Source organism: Musca autumnalis, unplaced genomic scaffold (genome assembly GCF_047663935.1).
Source record: "Musca autumnalis isolate F117 unplaced genomic scaffold, ASM4766393v1 scaffold_3, whole genome shotgun sequence".
Classification (NCBI taxonomy): domain Eukaryota; kingdom Metazoa; phylum Arthropoda; class Insecta; order Diptera; family Muscidae; genus Musca; species Musca autumnalis.
Window position 1 is genome coordinate 253,520,500 of NW_027411866.1, and position 18,076 is coordinate 253,538,575.

At 38.2% G+C, this 18,076-nt stretch overlaps 1 protein-coding gene across 1 annotated transcript in view; it reads right to left on the reverse strand.

Annotated features, from left to right (window-relative positions):
* Window positions 1–13,996, reverse strand: part of LOC141399356 (E3 ubiquitin-protein ligase highwire-like) — a 183,264-nt gene extending 169,268 nt beyond the window's left edge. The window contains exons 1-18 of the mRNA XM_073977934.1: window positions 13,652–13,996; window positions 11,842–12,844; window positions 11,041–11,412; window positions 10,279–10,978; window positions 9,807–10,146; window positions 9,658–9,743; window positions 8,994–9,600; window positions 8,786–8,925; window positions 8,054–8,589; window positions 7,853–7,989; window positions 7,626–7,795; window positions 6,485–7,545; window positions 5,972–6,427; window positions 5,549–5,899; window positions 4,252–5,196; window positions 3,542–4,185; window positions 3,330–3,477; window positions 3,157–3,259 (exon numbers count right to left, since the gene is read on the reverse strand). Of these exons, the coding sequence (XP_073834035.1) occupies window positions 3,157–3,259; window positions 3,330–3,477; window positions 3,542–4,185; window positions 4,252–5,196; window positions 5,549–5,899; window positions 5,972–6,427; window positions 6,485–7,545; window positions 7,626–7,795; window positions 7,853–7,989; window positions 8,054–8,589; window positions 8,786–8,925; window positions 8,994–9,600; window positions 9,658–9,743; window positions 9,807–10,146; window positions 10,279–10,978; window positions 11,041–11,412; window positions 11,842–12,844; window positions 13,652–13,722 (7,870 nt within the window). The 5' untranslated portion in view covers window positions 13,723–13,996. The remainder of the gene's footprint in view (window positions 1–3,156; window positions 3,260–3,329; window positions 3,478–3,541; window positions 4,186–4,251; window positions 5,197–5,548; window positions 5,900–5,971; window positions 6,428–6,484; window positions 7,546–7,625; window positions 7,796–7,852; window positions 7,990–8,053; window positions 8,590–8,785; window positions 8,926–8,993; window positions 9,601–9,657; window positions 9,744–9,806; window positions 10,147–10,278; window positions 10,979–11,040; window positions 11,413–11,841; window positions 12,845–13,651) is intronic.
* Between the last annotated feature and the right edge of the window lie 4,080 nt (window positions 13,997–18,076).

Here is an 18,076-nt window from a genome sequence, read left to right on the forward strand (position 1 = left end):
CCTCTGCAACACTTTTGACATTTAATCCTACTCCATATTTTCGTCGGCAAGTTCAAATGTCCAAAAAAGGCCACAAAATAATGAAAATACCAAAAATACATTCGATCTGACCGTGGATGAAAGTTTCAATTCACATAGACTGAGGGTATATCTCTGTCGGCAAAGCCGACTGATCCTTTTTTACTTGTTAATAAATTAAATAAATTATGGAAAACGACTTATTTTGTAAAATAACTTATTTTGTAGTTTGTGATGATTGTTTTATTTCTAAGGTATCAAATCCCAGCAAAAAGCGGCGCATCCATGGATTAGGAGGAACACTATGTGGACGGCCAGCCTTTAATTTATGATATGGAAAGAGAATTATTTTTGTAGAAATGGATAATCAAACAATTTTCGCAAACAATCTTGGATTGTTAAATTAAATCTTATCCGCCAAACTTTTTGTTTGTCAAATCAGCTGACTTCTTTCAAGTTTTTGCTAATTGTTGTTCGATAACATTCTGCAAATTTTTAACTTCGAGAGTGGAGAAGTTACTGAGAACTTGCAAGTATTTTTTACTTGCGAATATTATATAGTGATCGACCAGGCATCTTTTTATTTAATTATGTCGTAGTATAGACATAACACAGCAAACACTCCCGTGTCCACGTGTTGTGTTCTCCTAGTTAAACAACTATGGTTTCGACCCACCCCGTCACTCCAAACATTGTACCCATATTTTCTAAAACTTTAAATTTAAAGTGTTCATTACTAAGTCATCCCACACGCACACAAATCTGACTCGTACAGTCCTCTTACATGCAAAAATGCATTCATGTCCAGTCAGTAAGAATCCCAACCTAATATCCCTATCTACCAGATCAGAGCAAAAGAGCTTTTTTTGACCCAAAAAGACACAGCTTTAGCATACTGCACGTGCAAAACTAGTTAAACAACTAAGGGTCCGAATCCAAGGGCGCTAATGAAATTCCATCCATCCTGCCCTTCCATAAGCTATACCCATATTTTCTAAAAAAATATACTACATATCCTTCTTAATCAAAGGGCAGGGCGCCAAGTAACACTTACAAAACATCCTTTCCTCATTAAACATAGGACACACAAATATGACATGTCTACATCTTCTGCACAGCTCGGAGAGAAGGGCGAGTTACCGAGTCCAATGCGGAATATATACGACCTAAAGCAGTCGTGCCCTCTTAAGAAATGTGTTAAATAAATTAGTTTTTGCGCCCACCTGCCTTTTGTTGACGTCGTTATTGCTGCAATAAGAAATGCAGCATCATCGGATACAGTTCTGTATGCACAACACACACAAAGTGCTACAAGCCTATACCCAGCATTTATCTTCTTACAGTACGATTTGTATCTTAAAGATTTTGCCCATATAGGTGCTGCATAGGGAATTATATTTTGTTGTTGTTGTAGCAGCATACAAACCTACGCAGAAGCATAGGTTTGATGCTGAGTTGGCAGTCGCTGGCCGAAACACTAGGGTTTCGGGTCAATCCGGTACGATAGAACCCGCTGCCGTGGGATATTTTTGACTACTCCTGCTTACATCTTTCTGATCAGATACTTAGGACTCCTCGTATTTATTCGACATAGCGCTGTGCATGTCTTACCAGACTTCAGCTTTATTAGTTGATGTGTTGCTTGAAGGATAGACAGTTATCTATCATAACTCCCAGGTATTTTAAACTTTCTGCAGATCTTATTGCACATTTGCCTATTTAGAGTTCATGGTACTAAACATTTTTGCGGCTTGTTATAAAGAGACGATCCCTTGTGTTAAGCCAAGATTTAACGACGTGAATGGTGGTTTCTGAAGCTACTTTCGTCTCTTCTATAGTCTTTACTAGTATCATCAACGCTATATCGTCCGCAAAACTGATAATATTTGATTTTTCTGGCAGGTTTAATCATAGAACTCCATCATACATAATGTTCCACAACAGCGGCCCCAGAAATGATAGAAATGAATGTGGAACTCCTCCTGTGATTTTATGTTTTTTGACTCCTTCGTGGTGCAATGGTATGCAAACCCGCCTTGCACGATAAAGGTCGTGGGTTCGATTCCCCTGCCAGGCAATATCAAGCACTTTTCAACGGTGGCAAAATACCCCTCAGTAATGTTGGCGACATTTCCTGAGTATTTCAGCCATGTAAAATTTCTCTACAAGTGGTGTCTTAGACACGCCGTTCGGACTCGACGATAAACAGTCATCGGTGTCCAAAATAAATGAAAGAAAATAGATGGGAGAGTAATGTACCTATGTTAAACAATGGCTGACATGCTCTCATTTGAATTCGTTATTATCTGCTGTTACGACAACGTGCAGGCTTGGACATCCCTAATCGGGGTGCACTCATTGATATGAGAGAAGTTTCCCTTGTCCCTTCTGGGATGTTTGTGGAACAGTTATTATTACTCTTTCGTCTAATTCATTTATTAAAATGTATTAAAAGCATTTTTAACGTCGAGGGTTATGATCACACAATATTCTTTTGTACCCTTCTTGCAACTTTTGCCATATATTGCAGCTCTTGTCCCGTTTTTATAACCTCCGTTTTTATAACTGGGCATATGAAAATTGAAATAAATAAATAAAAATAATCGTCCTGAAGCCGAATTGCCTTTTTGATAAGCCCTCTGTAGCTTCGAAGTTTTCTTGCCGTCTATTTCGTAGAACACACTCCAGTAATTTCCCAAATGTATCGATCATACATAAGGGGCCGATATGACGATGGTGTGTATCAAGTGGCTTTCATTATTTTGGTAATAGAACCAACATTTCCATATTGCAAGCAGCAATTGCACTGTTTTGGCAGCTGAACAGCAGCATCCAACAAATTATTTAACTACAGCGTTAGGAATGCTGTCTAATTCAGGTGTCTTTGAATCCTCGAATTTTTAGACGACGTGGGAAAAGATGTTTACTATATTTTTCAACGTTGCAGCTTCTGGGTGCTCTGTTTTTCAGTTTTTCGAATGTTTTTGACTTTTTCTCCAACAACTACTAGTTTTGGTTCACTGCTGCTTAAATAAATCCACATACGACGAGTTCCCACATGTTTTTATTATCAGCCCATCTGCTTTGCTGGGTTTAACACTATAATAGGAACAATTGTAGAATGTCCTGTAATCTTACCTGGTAAACTTAGATTTTTCTTCATCAAATTGCCGCTGCACATGCCACCCAAATAGGACAATTCCTGCTCAATGCGTACCAGACAGGAGCTGTTATTACTTAACTGCAAAGACAACAAATATCCCTTAACTACTTCATACGTCAAACGATTGCTTTTGGGGCGTCAAACATACCAGCACTGGATTGTCATAACCCACCACCAAACATTTAAATCCGTAGCGATTTACCCTTGGATCTTGGACATACAGAGAAGAAGTTTCCAAAGAAAATTCAACACAATTGCCGGGTAAGATCATGACATTTTGTAACCAATTGGATGAGCTGTAAAAGAACACGAACATTATAATTTTTCCTCACAACCTCCAATTCCATCTCATTAACTTACGTATTAAACTTTTTCACCACAAACCAATCGGGTTCATTTTTAGCCTCTGCCGATTCCAATTTTTGCAACGGTGTCTTATAACACGCGGTTAATAGAGTGGCATTCTTACACTGCCCCGGATTGTTGCCTGTACGATTCGTTTTTATATTATTATCCAAAATGTCATAATAATCCTCGTTGGCATGACACATTTCCGCCGACACTAAGGGTCTCATTGGTACCGATACCAAAAGATAATCTTCCATTTGTGCTGTACCACACTGGGGATCAAATTCAATGGTCAGCCAATGGACACAAGGAGGAAATTCAACACGATAACAATTTATGGAAGCACTACGATAAGGATGTTCACTTTCCACCACACAATAATGGTTACTGGTAGTGGGTATGTCATTTGTGGGACTATGATCGTGAGTGGCTTGATTAGATGTAGATGTTGTTGTTGCTGTTACGAGAGCATTGCTGCATGCCTCATTACCCATATCGAATTTCTTGTGGAATAATTCAAATGTGGGACGCAAACGTGGCAAGGAGGATTGTGTAGTTTGTATGCCTGTTGCTTCTTTGCTGGTGGAACTTAGCTGATTTAGGGCAGCAATGTGCGGTAAAATTTCCTTTATTAAACCCAAGATTTGTACAGAACTCTGAAAGAAATAGAAATCAATTAAAAGACTGTTGTCTCAAAGTGGAACTCTAGATGTTGATCTTACCTTGGCATCATTACAAGCCAAATTGGCAATGTGAGCATAAACCAATGGCAATAGGGTGTGGAACAAATTCGATGAACCCAAATTGAAGACATCCAAAATATTTGAAGCTGCCATGTGACCAGGTGTTTCCTCAGAATCTGCCCGCACCATTGCCACTGGATTAAATTGTCCCGAAACACCCATTAAATTCTCCACCGCCTCAGCACCAACTCTTTCATTGCCATTGAATTTGGTAATTTGGCCATTGCGGAAATTTAAATCATGTATGGCAGAGGTTTCTTCAATCATCAAGTCCTTGGGATGTATTTCTGTGGCACCAATTTCTATTTCCATTTCAAATGGATTTGTGGAACGTTTTTCAAATTTCAGTGTTTCAATAATACCCTTGGAGAATGACTCCAAACGTTTTGACAAATCACGGGCTGCCGACAGACCTCCTGCCTCTGCTGGTAAATGTGATGTCCTGGAATTGTTTGCCCAATTTATATCCATATGCTCCTCAATTGGTGTTATATTATGCTCAGAATCAATGGTTTGCGAATGATTTGAAGAATTGTCGGATGGTGAAAGAGATGCTGCCAAGGTATTGCGTGCCAGCACCAAAAGTTCGGAACATTTCTTGGTAATATCGGAAGCAATTTGCAGAGCAGTATCACGCATTGTAGTCTCATTGCTTAAAGAAACATCATTAGAGGTACCTCCAGCTCCTCCTCCCGAACCAAAGGCTCCTCCACTACAGCCACCGGACTCTGATTTTATGGGTGTACTATAGTACAGGATGCAGGGTATTTGACCACGATGTGCGTTGGTACCATTGAAGCTCAAATCACATGCATAAAATTGGAATGTGGTGCCACAAGGACCTCTCACCGAAGGCAAACCACCATCACCGGAGCAGGTGCGATGACCTTGCGAGCAAAATCTCAAGGCGTAGCGAGTATTTTCCTGTAAGAAAATTTTATTACGGGATATTAATGTCTGCACGCAAGAAGACGACTTCACAAAGAAGAGGCCTTAAGAGGTCTTTTATGGAATAGAAGAGGTCTTAAGACGTCTTCTATAGAATAGAAGATACCTTAAGAGATATTCTAAAGAATAGGAGACACATTAAAAGGTCTTCTATAGAATAAATGACCCTTTAGGAGGTCTTCTATAGAATAAATTGCCCCTTAGGAGGTCTTCTATAGAACATATTACCCCTTAGGAGGCATTCTATAGAATAGAAGACGCATTCACAATCTTTCTATAGAATAGAAGAGGCCTTGAAGGGAAATGCCTTTATTGAAAAGTTTCCTACCTTTATCAGCACCGATCTCTCAAATTTAACCTCCGCCATGTCATTTTGTACCGCACTCTGATCATAGGTACCCGATACAGATTCCAATGTTTCCCATTTATGTTGTTGCTGTTGTAATGGCTGCTGCTGGATATCACCCGATGTGTCACACAACAATTCCAATTGATATTCATAACTTCCCGATCCAGTATAAACCATACATCCTGCAATTGCAATACCGCTACGATCTACCGAAAAGGCAATGGCATCAGGACCAAAGCTACCAGTATTCCAGGTGCGACTTTGATCACATCTAGCAAATCGGGAGCCTGAGGAGTGTAAGGTTCTGGGTGGAACAAACATTTTGTCGTACTAAGAAGAGGATACAGGTAAGACAAATATTAAATTTCTAGGATATGTTATAAAGCCCCATGAAATACTCACATCTCCAATGGCTGTTTGATAGACAATTTCCGCCAAAACCCTAGCCAATAGATGGCAACAATTATCAATGAGACCCTGATTGAAATCTTTGCCACAATAACTGCTACTGGAATAGGTATAGTGGACACCTCTATTGTAAATGTTTTCCAAACGATCCCTTATGGGATTGGCAATAATATCCAAGAGTCTCATAAGAACATCCTTAAAAGTCCAGGAATTACTTAGGAAATCTCTTTTTTCTTGCTGGGTTCTGTAAATCATTTGCTCCACCAAAATCGGGTATTGATGGGAATCCGTGGATGAGAGCATTGGTAGCCCTGAATTATCACTTGGACTTACAATGGAGTGGCGTTCATTACCATGATTTAGCAGGGCAAATGTGGAACGCAATTTTACCGTGGGGGAACACAAGCCTGCCAAGATGGCACTCAGTAGTCTGGAATGCAAGGTTCCTTGCTACAAAGAGATGTGTTTAAAAAAACTCGAAATTATTTTTGAATTGCAGGTCCCTACCTTATCCATTTCCGACAACAAATCACACAGGCAATTCCATTTCAATGTGGATGTGGGATAAAATACCCCAAAGCAGGCCACAAAACTTATGTGACATTCATCTAATATTTCCAAGGCCATGGCCAGAGCCTCATCATTGCTTATGTCTTGGAAAATGTCATCACAAAATATGCCAATCAGCATGGCTCGAACATTGCCAATACATTCAGCCAATTGGAGATTTTCCATATTTGACTTTTTCATGGGAGATTGATTACCGCCCGCCATGCCACCCCCACCGCCTCCATTATCATTAAAATATTTGGTCAATAAACTATTTGAAGGTTTGGTGAACTTGGTTACATCCTTATCCGAACGACTATTCAATGACTTGTGGTTGGAAGTTGATGAGATATATTCGGCAATTTCATCTGAGGTACCATACTGGGGATATATTTCATTGGTATATTTCCTTAGCAAACGCAGACACGACTTGTTGACATGTATGAGATATTCCAGAGATTGCTTAACCTGCAATTGATGGGACATATCCCGCTGCTCTCGCAGATAACCTTTGAATGCTTCCCAAGACCAATTCAACATTAAGACCAAACTTTCAAAGCACTCCTTGGTGACACTGTTGGCAAATTCCTTGGTAACCCTTTTCACAGGATCCACATCCACCGGAGCTGGTGGTTGTTTTGATTCCTGGGTGATTAGGCGATAGAGTATGGCTGGTATTTGTCCGGAGTTGACATCTGTGCCATTGTTGGCCTTTTTCGATGATTTAAAAGTGAAAACCACCTGATCTTCGGTGGTAACAGTAGCCTGTCCACATGAACCACAATCCGAAGAGGGTCCTGCAATACGACACCACACCAAATACCAACGAGCAGCTGTTATGCTAACCGGTTTTGGTAATAAAATGTGATATTTGCTGCGGGCAGGGCACTCAAAGGGTATCTCCTTGGTTTCACTGATCAATGTGCCTTCCTTTTCATAACCACCACCATCACAGCCCATATCATAGAGTTTCAGCTTGCAGGAATATTCTCCACGGCCGCCAAACATTCCAAAGCCATCTGAGAGAAATAGACAGAAAATTAATTATTGCATTTCTGCTCTGCTCGGATGTTTTTAGGGGAATACTGGGAATACTTACATATCATCACATCAGTATCTGCCGAAAAGCGTATTGCCTCCACACTATGGCCAGAATAACCCCAGCCACCACCAAAATTATCAAACCTATTACAAACTTGATATTGATTATCCTTCAGCTCCTTGCTTTGGTTGTCTTCTTTGGGAGAAACATCCTCAAAGCAGGCAGGTCTAAAAGAGGAGGGCATGCATATTAAAATTTCAAAAAAAAAATTGTTTAAAACTCACATAACATCCTGGGCCGAGGTCAGCACATCCAAACAGGCCAATAGATTGAGAGAAGCATGCAGGCGTGATATTTTCGAATCAAACTTATTTGGCAATGACAATTCGGGGGTTAACAAAGCACGATAATTGGAAGAGTTCTGAAATAAATAATTATTCAAGAATTTGGGGATAGAAAAAAAAGAAATTCTCCAAAATACTTACCATTCCCGTTTGCTGGATCTCACTGGCCAGCACATTATAACTCAAAACCTTCTTTTGGTTGCAATCATAGACCCACAATATGTCATACATTGGGTCCATGGCAAAGGCCAATTTAGAATACGATTTATCATTAATGGAAGCTGCTGATGATGATGCCGCCGCCGCAGCCTTGGGCGACGATGGACTCTTAAGACACCCCTTCGCATACTCCCTATTACGTTCTTTACGTTGCTGACTTCCCGAGGCATTGTGCATGTGATTATTATCTTGTAAATCAAACATTTGATTTCGTGCCTCATGCATACTGCGTGACATTTGCTCATTAATTGCATTCCCCGAGGAGGATGTTGGACCACCCCCCAATGGTATCATGGTGTTTTGATCAACATTTTGATTAACTTCAGGCACAACTTTGGGTTTGTTGGAATGTTCCATTTTTGCAAAATCCACTTGGTTGTGATAATGGGCGGTGCAATTGCCATCACGGCGATTTATGGAGATGGCGCTGAAGGTAAGCGGTATGGTGGGTATCATTACTAGAAAAGGGAGAAAAGAGAAGATTTAAAGTGTTTCATATTGGGAGTTATTGTGAATGAAAACTCCCCGTGAATTTTGTCACTCTACCGTTTCAACTTAAAGGAGAGTGTGAGAAAACTCACGGTGAGTTTTCATTCAGAATAACCTCCTTTAGAGGATCGATTTTGGCTACAAAGTTTTTAGGTTAAAACTTACATATGGTTTTCTTATTGGCAGCCACATTCATTTTCGGTAACATTTGGGTGGTTATTAAAGATTCATCCAATTTGATAAATGTTTGGTCTCCACTGGCGCCAATCCATGTTGCCTTCTTACCAAAACTGGGACCAATTCCACTGTAGAAATAAGAAAAACATATAAAACATTTCCAATCCCCTCACAATACATCCGCCGCAATACTTACAATACCACTCCTGGCGTACAATGCCACAAAATCTTTTGTCTCTGGGCTATCATTTGGGCCACTGTAGACTTTTCTGGCAGCGAATCATGATTAGCAAAAGATTCGCGATAATTTTGTCCAAGATTTCCAGATTTATCACCAGCATCTCTTGATTGGCCAGCCTTTTGTTGGAAATCATGTGGCAACCGACCCAATTGCCCCTTTTGGAAGTTACCAAATGTATAAACCAATCCCTTGTAGGTTAAGAGGACAGTATGATTACTGCCGGCAGCAACTTGACAAACATTTCCGGGTACATTAATGCGTACTGGACCGGTTACAGGTTGCATATCCCCCGTGCCCAATTGACCAAATTGATTACTTCCAAAGGCATAAACCTCACCGGAGAGAGTGAGCACCACTGTGTGATGTAGACCACAGGAGACTTGAACCACCGGAGATGTTGAGGGCATTTGTAAAAGTTGTGGTGCCAGGGGAGCAACACGAGGAGGATTTTCTTCTGTGTGACTGCTTGTGTCATCCAAAGATTTTTTATCCTTGCGACGCATTATGAGGCTCTTGGAACGTTGTCGATTTAGCTGTTTATTGGCATCCTTGGTGTCGGAAACTAAGAGAAAACATGGTAAAATTTTCAATTTTCCATAAAATCACTAGCACATCTTACCACTTTCTGATTCCTGGACTGCTATGCAAGAGGCACAAAGACCACATTTGGAGCATCCAGCGTCACCATGGCCACAGGCACAAGTCCTACAAAAACATAAAAAATATATGTTGTGTTTTCATAATAGATAAATAAATCGTTATACTCACGCTCCTCCCACTCTCTCCTCAAGCGGCACATTTAATGAAGATACACAGGAAATGGAAAATCCTGTGCATTCCTTACACACCACACAAACCCTACACTGGCCCTGGACAACAGTGTGATCATCATAGTCACATAAATTAGAAAAGTCAAATTTCAATTTCTTCGTGTTTTGGGATTTCGATGAGCCCACAGACCCTTCTGCTGAAATACCGCTACCACCTCCTCCACCAGAAGCATTACTATCCTTTGCCTTGTTATAAACATGACCACATTGTCCCTTATTATTTAGACCAAACGTAAACACCTGACCCTTGGCATTTAGTGCCACACAATGCGCTTTACCTAAAAAATATAAAAAAATATAAATCGTTGTAATCAGCCCCAAGTGCTGTCCGCCAAGGCCATTAAAAAGGAATTGCAGAAAAATAACACAAATGTGTTTTATATACAAGAGGTATGTTTAAGGTATCTTACCCAATGCCACCTTCTGAATATGTTGATCAGCAAAATCTGCCACAAAACCTTGAGCATCACAATGCACCGTATCCTTGCCGAACATTATCAATTTTCCTGTCTTTGTTACAAAGGCCGAGGTGCCATTATTACAGGCGGCCTGCACAATAACATGACCCTCAATTTTTGTCATTTTCTTTGGTTTGACAGCCTTGGGTTGACGTCTATTTTTCGATATATCGCCATCTTCACCACGTCTAGCGGTGCCAGCAAAATATACAGTACCATCATCATTCACCAACAATGCATGGACACCATCATGGCCCACAGCAATATGAATAATACGTGATATTTTCGATATAATCAATTCGGTGAGTTTCATAATAGGTGTACGACCCACGGATTTCAAACCTAAGGCACTTGATTTGCCATAGTAGTAAACTTTACCATTGTTCGCGCATACCAAGCCGAACTCTTTCCCACAAACAATTTCCTGTAAATCTACATCGTTGGGTATTTTCGGTTCGAAGATATTGTAGGAAGCTTGAATCTTCAAGATTTGATTTTGATTTAAAACTTCTTCCTCGAATGTGGCATAGCCCAGGGTGCGAAAACGTTTGCGTGACAGCTGTAAAGGTAGCTCAACGGGTAGGCTGTTCTGATCACGCTCAGCGGTGCGATTTTGATGACCAATATTAAGGCGTCTTACCACCAGGGAATCCTTGGGGGACATTTACGATCAACGATTACTCAATTAAGTAATTTAAGGAATGGAATACTTACATCTCGATTGGTACATATCGCATTGAGAGAATCCTCATCTGTAAAAAGTGTGTAGTTGAATCCTTCCCTTATGGGTAACATATTAACGGGATTCATGCTTTTTATGGTCAGCAACTCCGTATTGACCAAATGCAAATGGTCAGCATTGCGTTTGGAGTTGCGACGATAATATAGCTGACCATTACTATAGCCTAGCCATCCCGTCTTCTCTTTGGTAAATTTATCGTTTTGCATATAAATGTGACCCTTGTAGGAGCCATTATAGCCAGTGCCAATTTTCAGCAGTGCTCCACCTAGTAGCAAATATAAATAGGTGCCATCCGAAGCTAATGCAGGTTCGGTAAATCCGCCAAAAGGAGCTTTGATAGTGAACTGTCAAAAAACAAAGAAGGTTTAATAACACTGTGAGGCTCTCAGAGTAGATAATAGATAAATTTATAGAATAGAAGACCTCGGTAGGGGGCTTATATATAGAAAACCTCCGTAGGAGGCTTCTATACAATAGAAGACCTCCGTAGGGGGCTTCTATAGCACAGAAGACTTCCGAAAGGTGCTTCTATAGTATAGAAGAACTCCGTTGGGGGCTTCTATAGCACAGAAGACTTCCGAAAGGGTCTTCTTTAGTATAGAAGGACTCCGTAGCGGGCTTTTAAGATATAGAAAACCTCCATAGGGGGCTTCTATGGTATAGAAGAACACCGTTGGGGCTTATATAGCATAGGAGACCTCCGTAAGAAGGCCATTATATGGTAAGTTCCGTTTCTTTTCCATAAAAGTGGTTCATCTGCCTTAAAAACTTACTTCATCAACAAGGGAGTTCACCGGTACGCCTTTGGTATAAAAATCTGGAGAAGTAGGTTTTGCCAATGCAGCGCTTATTACAGTTCGCTGGAGCATTCCCAATACGGCTGGCATTTGTATGCGTTGCAATGACAAATGCCTGGGTGACATTATCAATGCTGCAATGGCTTTCAACATTTTCCCAGTATCCCCACGAGCAATACATAAACCAATTAAGGCGGAACAAGCCACTGCAGACCAATCAGTTTCACTGTTACCACTTTCCGTTGTACTACTCATGGTGGCCAAATCCAATAAAAGATCATATAAAGGATTTATTAATTCTTCTGGTTCGTGTTTAAACGATTCCGGCTGTTGGCCCTGGATCACATCCAACAGAGCTTTCAAGGCCTTGGAACAAAATGTCGGTTGTATATGACGAGCTTCGGATATTAATTCGAAAAGGCTTCTTAAGCCAGCACCCACTATTAGTGGGACGGTTACAATTTTAGGTTCTTTTTCTGTGGATTCCTCAGATTCCGATTCTACATCACTGTTGGTCGAGTCTTGACGTGAACGTTTACCACCAGCCCCCGCAACTCCTGCCACTGCTACCTGGGCAACAACTGCACCATTGCCACCGGCTGCTCCTCCACCCGCACCAACATGTTGTAAAGCTTGACAGGAACATTCTGTAGATTGATTACTACAAGAGCCGCATAGCAAGCAGCATGAAGAATTTATATTTGGCAAATGTCTTGCATTGCCACTTAGCTCATAAAATAATAGACGTCGGGTCTCAGCTTCCAAGACCGTTGAACGTATGGCCGAGAATACGGCAAACTGTGAAGCATTGGGTTGAAGTTCAATATGGGCCACTGGAAATGCTGGACACAGCAACAGTTGTTCCTTAAGCAGAGGTTGATCCAATTGATTTATAATTCGCAAATCTGGATTACCGTCCAATATCCTTTTATCCTTGTTTTTACGCTTACCCAATGGTTTGCGATCATTTTGTAATTTCCTAGAAAAAGAAGATATTGAAAATGGTTTAAGTTTTTTATTCGAAATTGTAAACTTCATGTTTAAAAATCTATCCATCTTCTTGTTAACCAACATTTTTCTTTGAGGCTGAAGTCACTGGCCAAAATGTTTACAAACAAAACATCCTGTCACGTGTCTTTGTTTACAAACAAACCAAGGTCATTGAACGGGACCGGCATGAGAATGAGAGACACACACATAATACAAACAAAACAAACATGCTGTATAACAGTTTTCAAACAGCTGACTTAAATATCCCGAATGTCCCAAAATCAGCTGTTTAAACAGCTGATTGTCATATAACAGTTTTTGAAACAGCTGATTGAATATTTGCCCCAAAATTCAGCGCCGAAACAGCTGATTACAAAAAGGACGTAAAGGAATAAAAAAACAACCACCACCACTTTCAGGACTTTTACCACCCCTTTTTTAAACAAAAGAACAAAGTATGTGATGTGTGTAACATTTTTGGTGTACAGGATAATATTATCCTGCTGAAGTACTTTTTTTAGATTTTAGTTTAAAAAAGGAATAATAAACAAATTTAAAAACATGATGATTTTTATTCATCACTTCAATAAATTTAAAATAGGTATTATTAAGTTATTTCCTTTCCCCAACGATAGCAAGCCAAACTGGGTTTTCTTTGGACAAATCAATAAAAGCTATGAGTCAACACAAGAGAGACAGCGACAATGGTATACTGAATTTTTCACAACCAAAATCTATGCAACTTTCTAACATTTTTTTAACAATTTCTAAATTAATTTACACAATTTTTAATTACCTTCTTGTATTTAATGTATATAAATCATAAAAATTCTCCCCATATTTAATGGGATTGAGTAATCCAACCATATTTTTTGGTTATTAAGTTAAAACGCCCCAAAACTTTTTCACTTGCAAACTAGACTTTGCATTCGTTTTAATTTTTAAAAATATTTTTTATATTTTTTTTCAAATTTCACTTAACACTATCCACGTGTGGTCATTTTTTGTTTAAATACATAAGTTTCACTTAATATTTTATTTGCAAGAATTATTTTTCTATTTCCCGTTTTCTCTACACTTTCGTTTTTGGTTAAAAGAGATCCGTTTTCAACGAGATAGGTTTTCTAACTGACACTTGGTTGACGTTTGGATTTTATTTTGCAACCCCTAAAAAGCAATGCAAAAGAATACGAACAATTTATGAATGGATGGATGGTAGCTAATAATCCAACCACTACCTCAACCACAATTGGACAATTGGGGACCTACCAAATATTCATTCATAAGAACAATACCGGTAAAATTATAACACTGTTGTGCCGGTTCAAATCAAGTCGTGGTTTACACCAAGGCGAATTCAGACCGTAGTCTTCATTTCCCAGCAAAATTTATTTGAAGTTGTTCTATGTGAAATGGTGATTTCATAGTTTTTTTTTTTTTTTTTTTTTGAACCAGTTCATTCGAAGTCGTGAAAAATGCAATCCATTTATTACATTTTGGAAGCAATAGAGAGAGATCCCTACAAAAAAGGTTTTTCGATTCCTACAAACAACGACTTTATTTTTATTTCAAGAGATAAAAAAGAGTGTCTACATTTCTAACAACAAACAGTTAAGTTAATTAAAAGTTGCGAACCGAGTGTATAATGATTGGAGAGGATTTGGAGTCTTTGCCGAAAGCTGAGCTGGTGATAAGAAGACAAAATAAAAAGACATTTTGGATGAGCGCAACATGATGACGGAGAGCAGAGTAAGTAAACACAATAGCGATAGAATTTAATGGATAATTTTTTATACTCTAGTTTACACAAATAATAAATGCATTTTATTTATTCTGAGATATTATGCCTGTTCGATAACTCCGCAAGTAAAAAGTTTTTGCAAGTTCTTGCAACTACTTGCAAGACTTCCCAATTCTCTTTTACTGAACAAGTTTGTTATCGAACAGCATTTTGTAAAAGTTTGTGCAAATTTTTACAAACTTTTGGATTATTATGTGTGTTCGTTTACTCAAAATTTGTACGAATTGTTACTGGATGTTGTTCGTTTACTCCACAGTACAATGCAAAAGACCTTAGCCGATTACAAGAAGTTACTGAACTTGTACAAATTGTTGAGTAAACGAACACACCTATTATTAGGTGTGTACGATAACTTTCCCAGCAATTGCTCTGTTCCAGAACCTGCAAGAAGCTACTAATTTTTACTACGATAACATTTTTTCCTTTATGTTATCGGTAAAAATAGTAAATATTAGTAGATTCTTGCAGTTCTGGAACAGAACAAATAATTACTCAGTCAGTTCCAGCAACCTCTCTCAGTGAATTTTACTCTCTCAAGCAAGAAAAATTGCAGAAAGTTATCGAACAGCATTTTGCAAAAACTTGCAAGAAAGTCATCCTAATCTAAAAAATGTGCAATCTTGAAATTTTCTTGGTCGAAAATGTTAACATTTCGATTTGTTTACATTGAACATGTGATTAAAAGTCAGCTGATCAGACTTGCAAATTTTTGCGGGACAAATTTTCCCAGCAAAAATTTGCAAGTTCTCAGTCACAAAACTCTCCAAAAATCTCTCCAAACTCGCTCTCTTTTGCTGGATAATTTTGTTATCGAACAGCATTCAGCAAAAATTTGTACGAATTTGTACAAATTATTGGGTTATCGTACACACCTATTGTCTTGCATTTCATGGTACAATAATACAGGTAGCATTATCAAGCCAGCTGATGGTAACATAATAGCTGTGTTCCTTTACTTACCTGAGGTTACCATTTTTCCCATTTGTTACCATTTTTAACCTGCAAAGAGTTCATTAACCCCGAAAAGTGGCAAAACTGGAAGCAATTTTTAAGATAGTGAGAGTGGAGAGAGAGCGAAAATGGCTTTCTCTTCTACCACAGGCTACCAGCAAAATTTCTGCAGGTAAAAAATGGCAAAACTGATTTTTCGACTTTTGTTTGACGATTATTTCACAAATAGACGATAAACAGAAGAAAAATTCGAAAACTAAATTAAAAACTGTGAAATAAAAGACGAAATTTGATTTTTTTTTGTTTCTTTTTGACATTGCTGCCAGATATACCATTTTTCCGTTCCTTTACTTTTCTGGTAAAAATGTTCATGAGAGAGCAATTTTGAGCAACTTTGACACTTTTCTCTTTTACCACCCTTACCATTAAAAATTTAAAGGAACAAAGCTAATGTGTCAATTGCATTGATTTGATATCAAATTTTGACATCTTATGTTGCCAACAATTGCCGATGCGGCTACCTGTGTATTTGTACCATGTTGCATTTTTTATTGTATGCTTACAGCCTGTTTTTGTAACTTTTTTTGATTGTCACCCGAAACATACGTCTTTAAACGAAAGCGATTAAATTTTGGTTTATTCTTTTAGTAGAAATGGAAATGAGAATGTAGAGGGCTTCCCGGATTACTTATGTATATTCCGATACAGAATAAGTTAGGGGTTTTTTGGCTGTTCCTGCAACATGAGGGAACCAGTTTTCAATTGGGAATGAGAAGCCGGCCGATGTTTCAAAACTTAAAGTTTCAATGATCATATCTGAATGTCTGGATATATTTGAGAGGTATATTTGTGCACGATCACTGGAAGAGGAGAGTAAAATAAAGGAACAATTTTATAAAAAGGCGGTATCCCTGGGGTTATAGGTTGCGTAGACGGCACACATGTGCGAATAAAATCCCCTGGAGAATCTGAAAAACACCTATACTATAATTATAAAGGTTTTAATAGTGGAATGTAATTGCGGTAAGTTGCGTTTGTACATTGAATTTCTACTTTTGGAACTACAAGCTTCCGCATTTCAGATATGTGATCATAAACTGACTATAAGGTATGTAGAAGCAAGAATCCCAGGCGACAACCTGTTGTTTCATTTGGAAAAATAAAGCTCTGAATCATTACTTAAATTCTCAATTTTTGGATGGCAGGAGGAACACCATGGTAGAACAAATACAAGGTAAAGTTAATACTACAACAAATACAACTCGAACAACAACCACAAAGGAATTTGTTTTTGTTTGTAAACCTTAGTGTCAACGTAAATGTAAACAAAACAAGGAAATGTCTATAAATTATTGGAATTTAAAAACTAATAATTTTTCACATTTGATTGAATATTTTGGAAAACATGAATGAAAACTCGTTAGATTTTCAATTTGAATGTTTCCATATCATTCCACTAAATGCATAATCTCTCGTAGAAAGTAGAATACTTGCAAACATATTTCGGGTCGCTGGTAATTCATTGAAAAAAGAGAAGCTGTTTCAATCATTTGCTTTTGAAAACAAAAAAGAACATGTTTATTAGGGCTTTATTCTTTTCAAGTTTAACAAAATACCACACATATTAAAAAATATTGTACCGCCTCTATAAGCGGTGTTTTAGTGTGCGGCATGTCGTTTGGACCTGGAGGAGGTTACATGTCAATGATATGAAGCCGTCTTTATGGGAAATAGTTTTTTTTTCTGATGAATAAATTTGTTCTTGAAAAATATATATCCCTAATATACATCGAACATAGAAATAAATACATAAAATGTCGAATGGAATTTGACACTAATGCCAAGTTTATACTTGCGCTCCAAAATCGATTGGATTTCACGAAATCCTGAAATACACCCCGTTGTTTACACTTATTTTTTGTTGATTTCAAACATATGACAATGATCAAGGTAGATGCATATGCTCAGCTGATTGAACATGAATTTTCAAAACAAGTTGTTGTAAATTGAATTAAACATCAAAAATATTCGAAATTTCGAAATTTGCTACCATAAATAATACTTTTCATCGTAGACGTGTGATAAAAATGACCTACGACAGTTCTGAATGCTTTATATTTACATTTTGATTCAAATTTGTTCTATTTTAGAGGATTTTCAAAATGTATCTATGCTTTTCCTAGGAATTTTTTTTGGAAAGACCCTATTATTCAATATTTTCTTTGATAATTAATTTTCAAAAATAACAATGTTGTTTTTGTAAATTTGTTAGTTGTTGTAATTCATGCATATACCTTATATGAATTTGCCTTGGATAAAAGTTGTGCTCAGAACATACAAAATATTAGTACATGCAGTAGTTGTCCCGTTAAGTGCTAAAAATGCGTTCCCGTACTCCGAAATCTAGCAAGACTTGCACTTCTCTTTAAACAAAAATAGCCCCGAATAACACCCTCTTCTCCTGTTTTC